This window comes from Apus apus, chromosome 2 (genome assembly GCF_020740795.1).
Source record: "Apus apus isolate bApuApu2 chromosome 2, bApuApu2.pri.cur, whole genome shotgun sequence".
In the NCBI taxonomy this organism is placed as follows: domain Eukaryota; kingdom Metazoa; phylum Chordata; class Aves; order Apodiformes; family Apodidae; genus Apus; species Apus apus.
The window spans coordinates 42,660,540-42,673,009 of NC_067283.1; the positions used below are offsets into that span (position 1 = coordinate 42,660,540).

A 12,470-nucleotide genomic window follows, 5' to 3' on the forward strand; every position below is an offset into this window, starting at 1 on the left:
ACATTCAAAAATATCTTCTACTTAATTTAATAAAAATAGCGTTTAAGTGTGGGTTAACAAAACAGCCCATGAATCTTGGAAGCAGTAATTGGCATCATAAACAGAGTTACAGAAGGTAAGTGCACCTTGCCACATTCAAGGTTGGCTATGAAATCACAGCTGTGCTAGCCAGCCACCCAGAAACCTGTGCTGAAAGCAAGGCCACTGAACAAACTATGAGATGTGATACTGTAATATGAGAAAAGGTTTACTGAAGTGTGTTTTCCTTAAAGCTTCAAATTCAAACTGTCAAGTCTAAATCAAAACTATTGCAGTATTTGTGCTTTAATTGTCAAAGAAAACAGCCTTCTAACTTTCAAAAAATGTAGGTAAGAGTATAATACTCTACGCGGTTTTTATATATGCATATGTTCAAGGACAGGTTGGATGAGGCTTTAAGCAACCCTGGCCATGCAGGAGGGTTTTAACTAGATGATATTTGAGGTCGCTTCCAGCCCAAACCATGCTATGATTCTATGATAAAAAACAGAACAGTTGAATTCTGGTTTATGTACAAAAGGGACTGTTTTGAAGGCATACAGAACCCTTAAAATCTGACTTCTCTCATGCTCCTTTGGGAACCTACCACTTAGTTAAAATTTAATGAAATATTTTAATAACTGTGAAGCGTAATCTTTCCTTCTCTGCAATTGCTTAAGAAAACGAATACTGCAGCAGCCTCTGAATGCACCTACCATACATACTGCATTGTCTCTAGTTTATAAACTGACATTTATTAAATTATTAAATAATTGAAAATTACTGTATTTGCATATGCTCAATTACTACTAAACTATAGGATGAAAAATAATTAATGAAAAGAAGCCACATTTGCATCATTTATATATTTCAGACTGAGGGGAAGGAAACCAGAAATAATGAACCAGGTTCACTCTTGACATAACCTCCATGGACAAACGGTGTTATTTTAGTAGAACATTTGCTCTACGATTCCCATAGCAACCTTAATTCTCCCTGCCTGGGTATCTGGAATCCAGGATGACTCAACCTTTGCATGAACAGAAAATCAAATTCACCAAACAAGGTGTTGTTTAGAAAAGCATAATTTATGTGCACTCTTAGTGACCTCAAAGATACTGCAAAGGCAAGGTAAAGATTCAGAGATTTAATAAATACTGGTTTATAGTATTATAACAATGTACATATCCTCATCAGCAAAGTGAGACAGTTACGCTACTTACTAAATAACTTTTATAAGCCCATGCACATTTACTACTTAGGAAGGTACTAGATTGCAACTCCCAGAGATTTAAGCATCCTGTTTATCCCTTGAGGAGCCATGTTTCTATTGGTCTTTGTAACACTAACTTGAAGTAGAATAAACAGACATAGGAGATGACACTTCTAGACAGAAGTCAAATAGCTGCCAAAAAAACTGCCACAGGAGATACCAAATAATTTAATCTGTTCTATACGCTCTAAATTTGCTTTTTGTCTATAAGGGTATGGATACCAGCCAATTAACACTAACTACTCTGAGATGCCAGAAGAACAATTCTGTATGTTTGCACTCACACATTCATACTATACAAGAAAGACACATTTCTAGAACTGGAGTATATACCAATTTAAAAGACAAAGCGATTGTAACATCTGCAGCTGCCTCTTTTAGCCCATCTAGTTAGGTTCTGAAACTGGTTTATACTGTTACAGGTTTAATGCCCCTAAACAAATGATAATGGCTCCTGTTAAAACACAGTGGGAGCAACCCTTTCAATATTAGCCAGCCCAGTTAAATGTAACTGTAGCACAAATTTCTGTTATAATGCTTCTCAATTCAAAAGGTGTTCAAAGCATGGATAAATAGTAGTAGCTGTAGTATAACTTACATGAGTATGTTCTATGCCAAACAAATATCAACAGCTGAATAAGACTTAAGGCCTTACTCACTTTCTATTTACTTCAGTGGACCCAAAGGTATTCTGCCATATTTTCTTCATTACTGCTAGCCAAGAAGAAATCATGCTTTCTGAGAAACAGCTGGAGGTTTGGGTTGGGTTTTTTGCAAGCACTTCTTCATTATCTGTTTCAGAGAGGTAACATTGTCCCATTTTCCACACTTTGCTAATTAAAATGAAAATTTTGTGACAATGAGTTTGCAGACAAATTAAAATGTAATACATACAATAAAGTATAAATGCAGTGATATTAAGATGTAACCTATTAAGTAACATTTCTCATTTTCTGACCAGCATCCATCTATAGTTACAGGCTACCTATTTTGCGTATGATACAATGCACTTGATTAAAGATTATGAAAAAGATGACCCTTGAATTTATTATGTATAGTGAGGAAGTGGGAGGAAGATATTTTAAATACAAGTCCCAAAAAAACTGGAGAACTGTAACTAAGATTCCTCTTCTGTGTCCTTCCCCTTTTCTTTCCAATACTGCCACTCACTGTACTCCTGTATTATTTGTCCAAACAGAAAACAGGATAGTAAGACTGCAAAAGTGAAACACTTTCTGCAGTATCTATAAACTACCGAGATAAAACTCCCCGCTCAGTCTAACTGATAATATAATGTATTTACTGTAATAGTTTTGAAGTGTAGGAAGTTTCCAGTTAAAAGAATCAATCACACGCTGCTACAAAGAAAACACCAAAAAAAGCTAACTTTTATACTAATATGTCTAGAAGAAAAAACAGACAGGATTTTAGGTAACTGGTTTTAAACCTGCCTAGCAAAGAGCAGCACAGAGTTTAGCCTGACTATTGCAGCCGCAGTCCATGGTTATCAGGCTTCTCCCTGATAAAGCAACGACATTACTAGCCCAGCAAGACAGAAGTCAGCATAGTTTGGCTGTCCATCCTACATCCATAGCTTTTAGTTGAGTGAGCACAATGATACCATTTTTCTTCTAAAACCAAACATTTGATTTATTAGCCATGCAGTCCTAAAGGTCATCTTTGTCATAAAGCCAGCTCTCATCTTCCCACACTCCAAAATCAAGATGAGAACTGTCCATTAAAGCAATAATTCTAATGCATAGGACTTACATGTAAGTTTATAAAACTACTCAAAATTATACACATACTTTCAAAAACACTTCAGTTATTAGCAGGATTTTTTAAAATGTTCTTTGAGCACAGTTCACACTATTTATACATGATATCCAAGGATCCAAGTACATTTTTTCACATGCACCATGTATCACACAGCCTCACGTAACCTCAACGTTACACCAAACATCAAGAGCTACAGCATTATTTTTGCTAGAACTGGCATTAGATAGGAGCTATCCATTGACCTTTTCATGAGCATACTTCCAGAGAAGTAAAAGGAGGATAACAAAATTGAAGTAAACAGAAAAACTTGACTTTTTCAAAGCTGGGAAGTAAAATTTGGCATGGAACAAAAATATTAAGTTTGACCTCTAACAGCAGCTTAAATAATGATTATAAAGCTTTACTATCAACGTAGCTAGAGCTTAGTGTATTTCTTTGTGTCTTCACATATGTGAAAGTCCTGCAAGCCCAAATGCTTTCCTGAATGATTCAAATACTGCATCTGCTTTTGCACCTATCATGCTGCCTGTACAGTGCTAGAATTCAGTAACAGAACAAACTGTTCTCCACACACAACAGCATCCCTTTTTTGCGAACAGTAGCTAGTCACAGTTCTTAATTTTGCAATCCAAATATTACAGTGACCCAAGGACATTCACTTCTCACTTGAAGATCCCCAAAGTATTTAAGAATCATGTCTTTCTCCCAGTAACCACATAAAATTTTACAACCGCAGCCCCACAAAATTGTCAGTAAACCTCACTCCATGCGGCCCTAGGTGCAAGTCCTAGATTTTACTACATTGTAAGGGAGAAAGCATATAACTATCAGTTAGTTGCATAATTCCTGCAGGAATCAAATGGTAACCATGTTTATATACAGCAAAGGATACGCAAGAAGCAGTAGGACTGTCATCTTACCAAAAAGCAGTTATTTCCAAATTCTGGAACTGCCTACCGGCACATAAAATAGATGTCACTCTGGTGGAGGCCCCATGAAATGTGGGTCTCACTGTAGCCGGTGTTCAGAAACACACGCTGATGACTAACAGTAGCAAAAGTTGTAATAAACACCAGATTTCAAAGGGATCAGAAATTCCTCCATCGTTTTTTTTAAGTTATGGAAAAACACATTCTCCAAACTTCTTCTGGTTACTTCCACTTAATTTCTGTAAACTTCAGTAAATAATTGATGTAAGCTAGTACAGAATGTTCACATACAGCAACTCTTTCTTCTTTAACAGCAATGGTAACACTGGCAGGGATTGTACACTAGTCAAGACGTTCTCAGCCAAAATAAAACTTCCTGCCAAGATGAAGTGTGCCACTATTATTTAGTTCAGTGACAGCTAAAATTCGATATGAAGTGTGATATGGCCACTTGGCTTTATGTTCCAATGAATTTAACCACCCACAGTAAGGAACTCTGCAAGCATGACTCTCATCACAAATTGCTAAGAGGATAATAATATGAACAGTTCAAAAAACAGAATTCAATTTCAAGACCACCCTTCATAAAATCACTTACTAAAAAAAACATTTGAAAGCACCCCTTTGATGAGTTATGGCCCATATAAAGTAGTAGGATCTCAAATAATTCTGCATAACAAGGAACACATAGCAGATCAGCTATCCCAAGTTAATGTATGATGGATTTTAGTTTTCACATAACATTCAGTACAGACTTGACTATTAACATCTAGTTAATATAAGCAAAAATCTGATCTAAGAGAAAAATGTTGTTTTAAACAAAAAAATTACATTATTATGAAAAGTAACACTCCCAAGCTCCTTTTCAATTCAATGCTATACAAAAGTAGCTTGAGTATTAAAAGTAAACTTTTCCTAGCAGTCCTAAGTTCCATATTCATGCTCAACTTTAATCTACCAAATTTGTGAAAAAAGGTGAAGTTCCAATTTCACAACAGGAACACTTACATGTCATTTTGGAGACCTACACAGCTCCTTTCAATATCTTTAAATAATTTTGCTCATCAGTCTGGTGCTAAATAGACCTCTTTGCTATGATGTTTTATACTAGAATTCTCTATGCTTTCTAAAACAAAAGAATAATAATTAAATTAGCCAAAACAAACAACAGAAGAAAAATTCTTACTATGAAAGGAAAAAAGGTGAAAAAGAACAACCAAGTATCCTTACATTATTTCAAATACAGAAGCAAGTTTTGTCTTATTTGCTTCACTGTTTCCAAATAACATGGCTAAATCAAGAAAAACTGGTCCAGAACTGAGTAGATACTTCAAGTTACTGAGTAGAAACTTCAAGTTCAGCACTTCCCAGGGAGACTGTCCAAGCTAGCGAGGACCATATGTCCCAAGTGAAGGATGCCCCTCTTACAGCATTCCTGTTTTTCACAGATCTTCTATATAATACTGCAGTATTAACATAACATTGTTTTAAAACTTTAAAAATGCATACTGCGTCTCGTTTTCCAGAAGCATGTTCCAGAAGTTAATGTAGTCCTATTTATAGTACAATAAAAAAGCTTATTTGCATGTCAAAGTTTCAACGCCTCTTCTATAAGGGGAGCATTAATGTCTATAATCCCTTTGCAGTTTCTTCCCTTCATCCAAATAATACCAAACCATTTCCAAATAAAAAGAAAAAATTAGGTATTGAGGAGGGAATTAACTCTCTTTTTGCACTCTTAGTTTATATTTCTACTTGCTTTCGATTAAAAGAAAGGACCTGGACAGAGTTAAGCACACTTTTCTGAAGGCCTCTTTAACATTTGTTAAATTTAACAAAATTTAATAAAGGAGGGTAGATCTATATTCAGTTTGGGAAAGGGGGGAGAAGGAAATACATGGAGCATGCCATTGAAATGAAATCTGTCTGCTTCTTTAATCTGGAAAAATAGATTTATCCTTTCACAAGATGGACATTTTTACATGTGACTGGGAAAGAGGGTAGGAGGACTGATTTTTCCCAATAAACTCTTCTGTAAGAAGCACAATACCACAAAAATAAAAAAAAATTATACACAAATAGGTAAAGTTCACATGCCTCCTTATAAAATTTTCTTATGCATTGTTTATCTAGATTCATTTTCACTCACTGAAAAACACCCTTTTTTTTTTTTAAACTTAAAGCATTACCATACATTCAATGACTTCAGATTTTTTTTACTGCAGCCCTTCAAGTTGTTCTCACAGGATTTGGTACTGCAGCTGAGGTATCTCTCACATCAAACAGCAATATAATTAATCTTCCGTGATTACAGATTAAAGCCCTGTAATATTAACTTTTTTAGAATGGCATCACATCACAAAAAACTGCAAACAAATGAATCAGCAAACCCCAGGCCTTCCCTGCAGGAATGACACCTAGTAGCTGCTTATTCTTATTCAGGCTAGTATTTCTTTCTTCCTTCCCAAGTGTAGTTCTTAGCTATTATGATCAGCACATACACTAAATCTGTTAAAATTCCTTCCAGCCCTTCCAAGCGTCATTTGACAAAGTTGCAACAGCTCCCACTCTTTATTTTATTAATATATTTAAGGTGCACTCAAACCTAAACTTTCAAGAGCAAATACATTTAGTAAGGTAGAAACAACTTGGGGGAGAAGATTGGTAGGTAAAGACAAGATATTCCCATGAAAAACACGTGTGTTTTTTATAATGTAAAGAAAACATGGATGACATTCAGATAGTGTACTCTTCAGAGCAAGAAATTACTATTATTAATACAATAGGGGATACAAAGGAAGTTTTTTCACTCTTAATGTTACTAGAATAAAAACAAACATTATCAGGATATGTAATTTGAGTCTTCATTGTGAGCACACACTAAGAATTTATTCAAATTCTTAATATTAAAGGTCTCCATTTATAAAACATTTAGGGAGTGTAAACTGAAAAGGAGAATTCTGAGATTCCAGCTTCAAGGATTGGGGTAGATACTCTGAACCCATGTAATAAACACAGCTAGGCTGCCAACAGTTTCTTTGGTAGAAGGGGTGGAAGGGGGAGGTACAAAGGTGCTACTAGGGAACTGCAAGAAAATCAAACCAAGCAAAAATAACAAGAGATGTAAGAAAATTGAAGGCAAGTTCTGTAAAAGTCTGACAGACTGTTTAAGCTTAAAATTCTGTACTATTTTTGTTGTCTGGAAGGTAGACATAAATTGGTATCGTTATACTTCTTGAACTCTGGTGGACACACTTGGAAAGAAAACATACATTCTAGTTTGCTTTTCATGTGTTTAATACAGTCACAGCATTCTTCCATCACAGGAACAGCAACAGAAACTTGACAACAAAATTAAGACTAACATCATATAGAAACAAACTGCTGAGTATGGAGAGCTGTGCCTTATTTCAAATTCATTCATCAGACTTGTTCAAGTTTGGGGTTTTTTTTCTAGTTATATTTAGTGCTTCAGGACCCTCTTTCCAATCTGAAAGATTTTGCTGCATGTAGCTTAAAAGAGAAGTTCCTCCAGCACTGCAGCACCACTGCAAAGTTTGAGAACTGTGGCCAGCTGAGCTCTTCTTCTGAAGAAGTGCACAGACTAACATTGGGATAAAAAAACCCTGTATAGGCCAGATTTAAGCTGTACCAGAGCAAGAAATGACTATTATTAATACAATAGGGGATACAAAGACCACCTTTTGCTCATCAAGGGGAACAAAACAAAGCAGTCAAACATAAAGCAAGAAACAAAGAGAACTCTTAACTTGTTAGACTCCATTGCTTATTCTAAAGCAAAATAAGCATTTAGAAGTTATAAAAAAACAGCAGATTTTTATCTCTTACCTCTCTTACTTCATGGAGTTGGCCAGAACGCTGACTCTTTGCTCTTCGAGCAGCTGCAGGTGATTTGTGATGTGTGATGGTTACAACAGTTGGCCCACTTTGATTCATATGTTTCTGGCCACTTGGAGATGCAGAATTAACTGTTCCAGGTGGTAGCAGAGATGAGCTTCTACTTCGTGAGGATGAAATGCTCTAGAACAAGCAAGGGGATGTTGATACTAGCAACCTTTACAGAAGTAAATAATTTACAGTTCAGGCTATAGACTTGTGCTGTTCTCGTTTCCTCACAAACCCAACTGTGGAGATATAACTGTGCTCAGAACTGATTTATTCCTTCTGAACCATCTGCATTGCTCAGCAGGAATCTTCTGGGAAACACTGTGGCTATCGTCTTTGTTTCTTGGATTGTCTGAAATTGGCCTTTGCAAAAATCTTCACAGACTCTTACATATTAACATGCTGCTAAGTTCTTACAACCTTAATTTTTAGGTAAGATTAAGAACGATTTTGCAGGCAGAGTAATAACAATACCAACATAAATATTTTTTATTAAGCCATTGACCTATAATTCACCAAAACTGGTGTGAACAGCATGAAGAAAAGAAGTCTTCATACTTTCAACCTGAGAAACTTCTGAAACACTACAGAGCTGTTTTCAACATTAGAGAAACTGCAATTTTTGCATGGCTACTCCACACACCAATTAAACATTAACATTAAAAAAAAAAAAAATTACTTAAAGAGCCACTACGTTTCAGAGTAAGCTTGGGATAAACCCTAAATACAGAAAGGCCACAGTATCTGCAGCATGAATACAGACAACATATAACCTCTTAACATACAACCTATAAAATCAGTCTGAACATTGAAGAACTTTCTCTGTTATTATCTAACCGTTTGTCAGTGTTGTCATCTAGGTTTGTTTTCTGCAGCCCTCAAACCTGAGTTTTCCTGGAGTTTTTTAGGCCAGCAATTCTCAAACTAGCTCAGATGTGCACTAGAGCACCTGGGGACATCATATATAAAGGTGCAATATAAAAGAGCTTTTCATTTCTGTTTGAACTGTTGATTGCATCTGTAAGGTTAAAACTGAAACAGAGTAACTCTTACCTCTAGGAACACAAATCACTTCCGACACTGACACTTAGTAGCACTTTAAGTTAGGTAAGTATCCAGCCCTATAGGTGAAAAAACATTTCCCCTTTCCTACAAACTCAGCACAACAATGCCAACCTTTAACTTTGCTACAGCAGTTACCTCAACTGGGGTGCTACCCTTGACTCTGCTGTCGAGTGCACAGAAATATTACTGGGGTGCAATCTCTCTTCTTACCCCTAACAGGTCGAACTTTGCAATTCTATGGCAATTTCATTAGAAGACTTGAAATCCAAGGTGGGCAGGTTCCAACTAGCACTAGAATTAAAGTCAGGCATCATGTTACCACTGCACTGACTGTAAAAGACAAGGCAGATTATCTGGCACTGCCAAGATGGAAGAGTGAAATAAGTAAAATGATCCCACACAAAACTAGACTTACGACTTCTTGAGGCATTTGAAGGTTTAAAAAATGGGTTATTGCATTCCCAGCATGCATATTTCTACAGTCATAGAAATGAGCATTATTACATTGGTCTGCCCTTACATTTACCAACACTTCCAAGAACGATGGTCTGTGTTTTTGCAACTCATACATTCTTTACTGCCATGACTAATCAGATTATAAACAGCATCTGTAGAATCAGACATTCAAAAACTATCCATCCTGGCTGATAACTCACAATTGCATTAAAACTGGATTTGACTCTAAGGCAAAAAAAAAAAACCTCACGGGGAGTGGAATTTCCCAGAAGGGCACAGAAGGCTGCCAGGTTTTTAATTCATCTTCCATTTGCAAGAGCACTGCTTAGACAGAACTACAATTAAAATAAGAGCCAGAGGAAAAGGTATGTGGGAGAAGGAAGAGGATGAGGGAAGCTGGTAGCGACTGAATTTCCTTTTTGAATTAAAGGTTTCACAGAAAAAGGCTATCCCTAGTATAAAATAGCAGAATTCACCCACTGATGGTTCTTTTTTAAACTAATTAGCATCAGAAAACTTATAAATTTAGGGTAGAGAAACAAGATAATTTTTTTTTCACAAAAGATCAACTCATCTTCCACTTCAAAAACAGTTTTTTGGGTTCTTTTAGAAAGAAATATTCTGAGAATCAAAGACATTCTAGTATCATGTGATTGTGACATTAAAAATATACGACTGCTACCTTCATACAGCTAAACTGATCCTAAACCTCAGATAAACAGCAGCAATGTAAAACAGCGAGTTTAGCCTTTAATTTTGCTTGAAAGAAAACAACATTCTGTGAGAAGGGAAGTTGTATTATGTTGTGGTTTTCTGGGGGTAGGGGATGTTATAGATCAGCAAATAACAAAACTAACAGAAAACAGATACAGAAGCAGGAAGGAATTCTAGGAGAGCTAGCTTTCAGGAGAAACAGCTGTCAAAATCATCTCATTTAACCTGCACATTTTGAGAGGTATGTTCATTCTAAGTTAGTACCTATATCATTGGTATTATTTGGCAATTCACTGCTATTTTTCCTCAAGACAGTGTTTCAAACTGCAGTGAACTATCTGCAGCTGACTCACAGATCACAACAGACACCATGGCTGCAGCTCACACCTCACCCTTTATCTCATCATGTTACCTAACACAGTACACCTTTCACCAAGCCCTGTTTATGGTTGGAAGTTATAAATTTGAGAGTCAACTGTTAGTACCAATGCTGCTACCTAGCTGCTATTTTTTAAAATGGTTTTCTATCACAAATAAATAATGAACACATTTCCAAGAAACAGATAAATCCATCATTTTCGGAGTCTCTTAATCCAGGTTACTTTTTTTTTTTTTCCTGCAAGATTTGCTCTAGTTCATATCACAACTCATTGGGCTACATCAACTATTCTCCTGAATTGTGACTCGAGGCAGAATAAACAGTCTCTGGGACCACAGTGCATTTACACTGGCTTTTCATTGAGTTTTGCAAAAGCATGTGGCAGCATGAAGGAACTGGTGTTGGTGGACAGTCATTTAGGGCATGGGAATCAGTGGAGTGCAAGAGAAAAATCGGGAAGAACAGCCCATCTACATTTTCAGTAGCAGGTGGTGCTCAAGAAGGCTGTCCTGCTACAGGGATACTAAGTAACCCCAACCCACTACAATAGAAGTGCACAGCCTGGCAAGGGCTGACTATATCTCACTGCCTGGTGTGCCTGGCATTCAGCTGCATGCCTTGCCCTATGGGATCTCTAGGATGAGACCACCTCTGCTGGTGAGTCTCTCCTGGAGTCCTCTCCTTCCCCTCTCAGCACAAGAGTTAACAATCCTGTACTGCTCACTCAGTCAGGAAGAAGGACAATTTTGAATTATCACATACAGCCACAGTGTGTTACATTTCAATGCCAAATACATTGGTTTCAACAGCTCCTACAGGTCTGTAACTAAGTTTTACTCACCTCTTTGTTTTCTGCCCCTTTATACCCTTCATCCACCTAGTGACCCAACTTTTCTGACCAATGTGCCAGAAAACTCCACCAGCCCATGACACAAATATTTTAGCATTTAATTTGGGATTAATTTTTAGACAATGTCTGTAACATACAAATCCTACATGAGCTCAGCACCAGGACCCAACAGAAGAAAGATGGGAACCTGTTGGAGCATGTCCAGAGGAGGGCAACAAAAATTATCAGAAGAGGGCTGGAACAACTCTCTTATGAAGACAGGCTGAGGGACTTGGGGTTGTTCAGCCTGGAGAAGACTCTGGGGGAACCTTACAGCCACCTTCCAATACCAGAAAGGAGCCTATAAGAAGGCTGGGGAAGATCTGTTCACAAGGGCATGTAACAATAGGACAAGGGGTAATGGGTTTAAGATAGAAAAGGGTAGATTTAGATTGGACATTAGGAGAAAGTTTTTTAATATGAAGGTGGTGCATCACTGGAACAGGTTGCCTAGAAAGGCAGTGAAGGTTTCATCCCTGGAGACATTCAAGGTCAGGCTTGATGGGGCTCTGAGAAATCTCTTCTAGTTGGAGATCTCCCTGCTTATTGTAGGGGGGTAGACTAGACAGCCTTTAAAGGCCCCTCCCAACCCAATACATTCTATGACTCTATGATTCTACCTCTGGCTACCCATGAAGATATCCCTAGGCAAGGCCCCATGATGAATGCAAAAAATTCCAACTTAAATTGGCAAAAACAGTCACACACAAAGTGCAGGCGAATGTCTGCAGAAGACAATTTTTACAACTACTCAAAACCTTCTGAAGTGGCACTCCACTCCTCAATGCCACAAAGAACAGCAGCAGAACATCGTGCCTGCTTCGTCCAAGGAGACAGAGGCGGCAGCTAAATTCTTCTGACAGCTTCTTCCTGCCCCTGCCAGAAGATGCCTCTCCAGGAACTACACTCAACCCCTTATGCTCTTTTGAATTTTACAACACATTGTCAACACCTATGTCCCAGCCAAGTACTTCACTCTTTTGCAGAACTTCTTCAGATTAAAAACTGGGAATGACAAGTATCTCTTTTGCATTGATACACAGGTGTACAAAAAACAAATTC

At 37.3% G+C, this 12,470-nt stretch overlaps 1 protein-coding gene across 1 annotated transcript in view; it reads right to left on the bottom strand.

Moving 5' to 3' along the window:
- OSBPL10 (oxysterol binding protein like 10) overlaps nucleotides 1-12,470 on the bottom strand; it is a 115,030-nt gene that overhangs the window by 62,350 nt on the left and 40,210 nt on the right. The window contains exon 4 of the mRNA XM_051612895.1: nucleotides 7,849-8,040. Coding sequence (XP_051468855.1) covers nucleotides 7,849-8,040 — 192 coding nt within the window. The remainder of the gene's footprint in view (nucleotides 1-7,848; nucleotides 8,041-12,470) is intronic.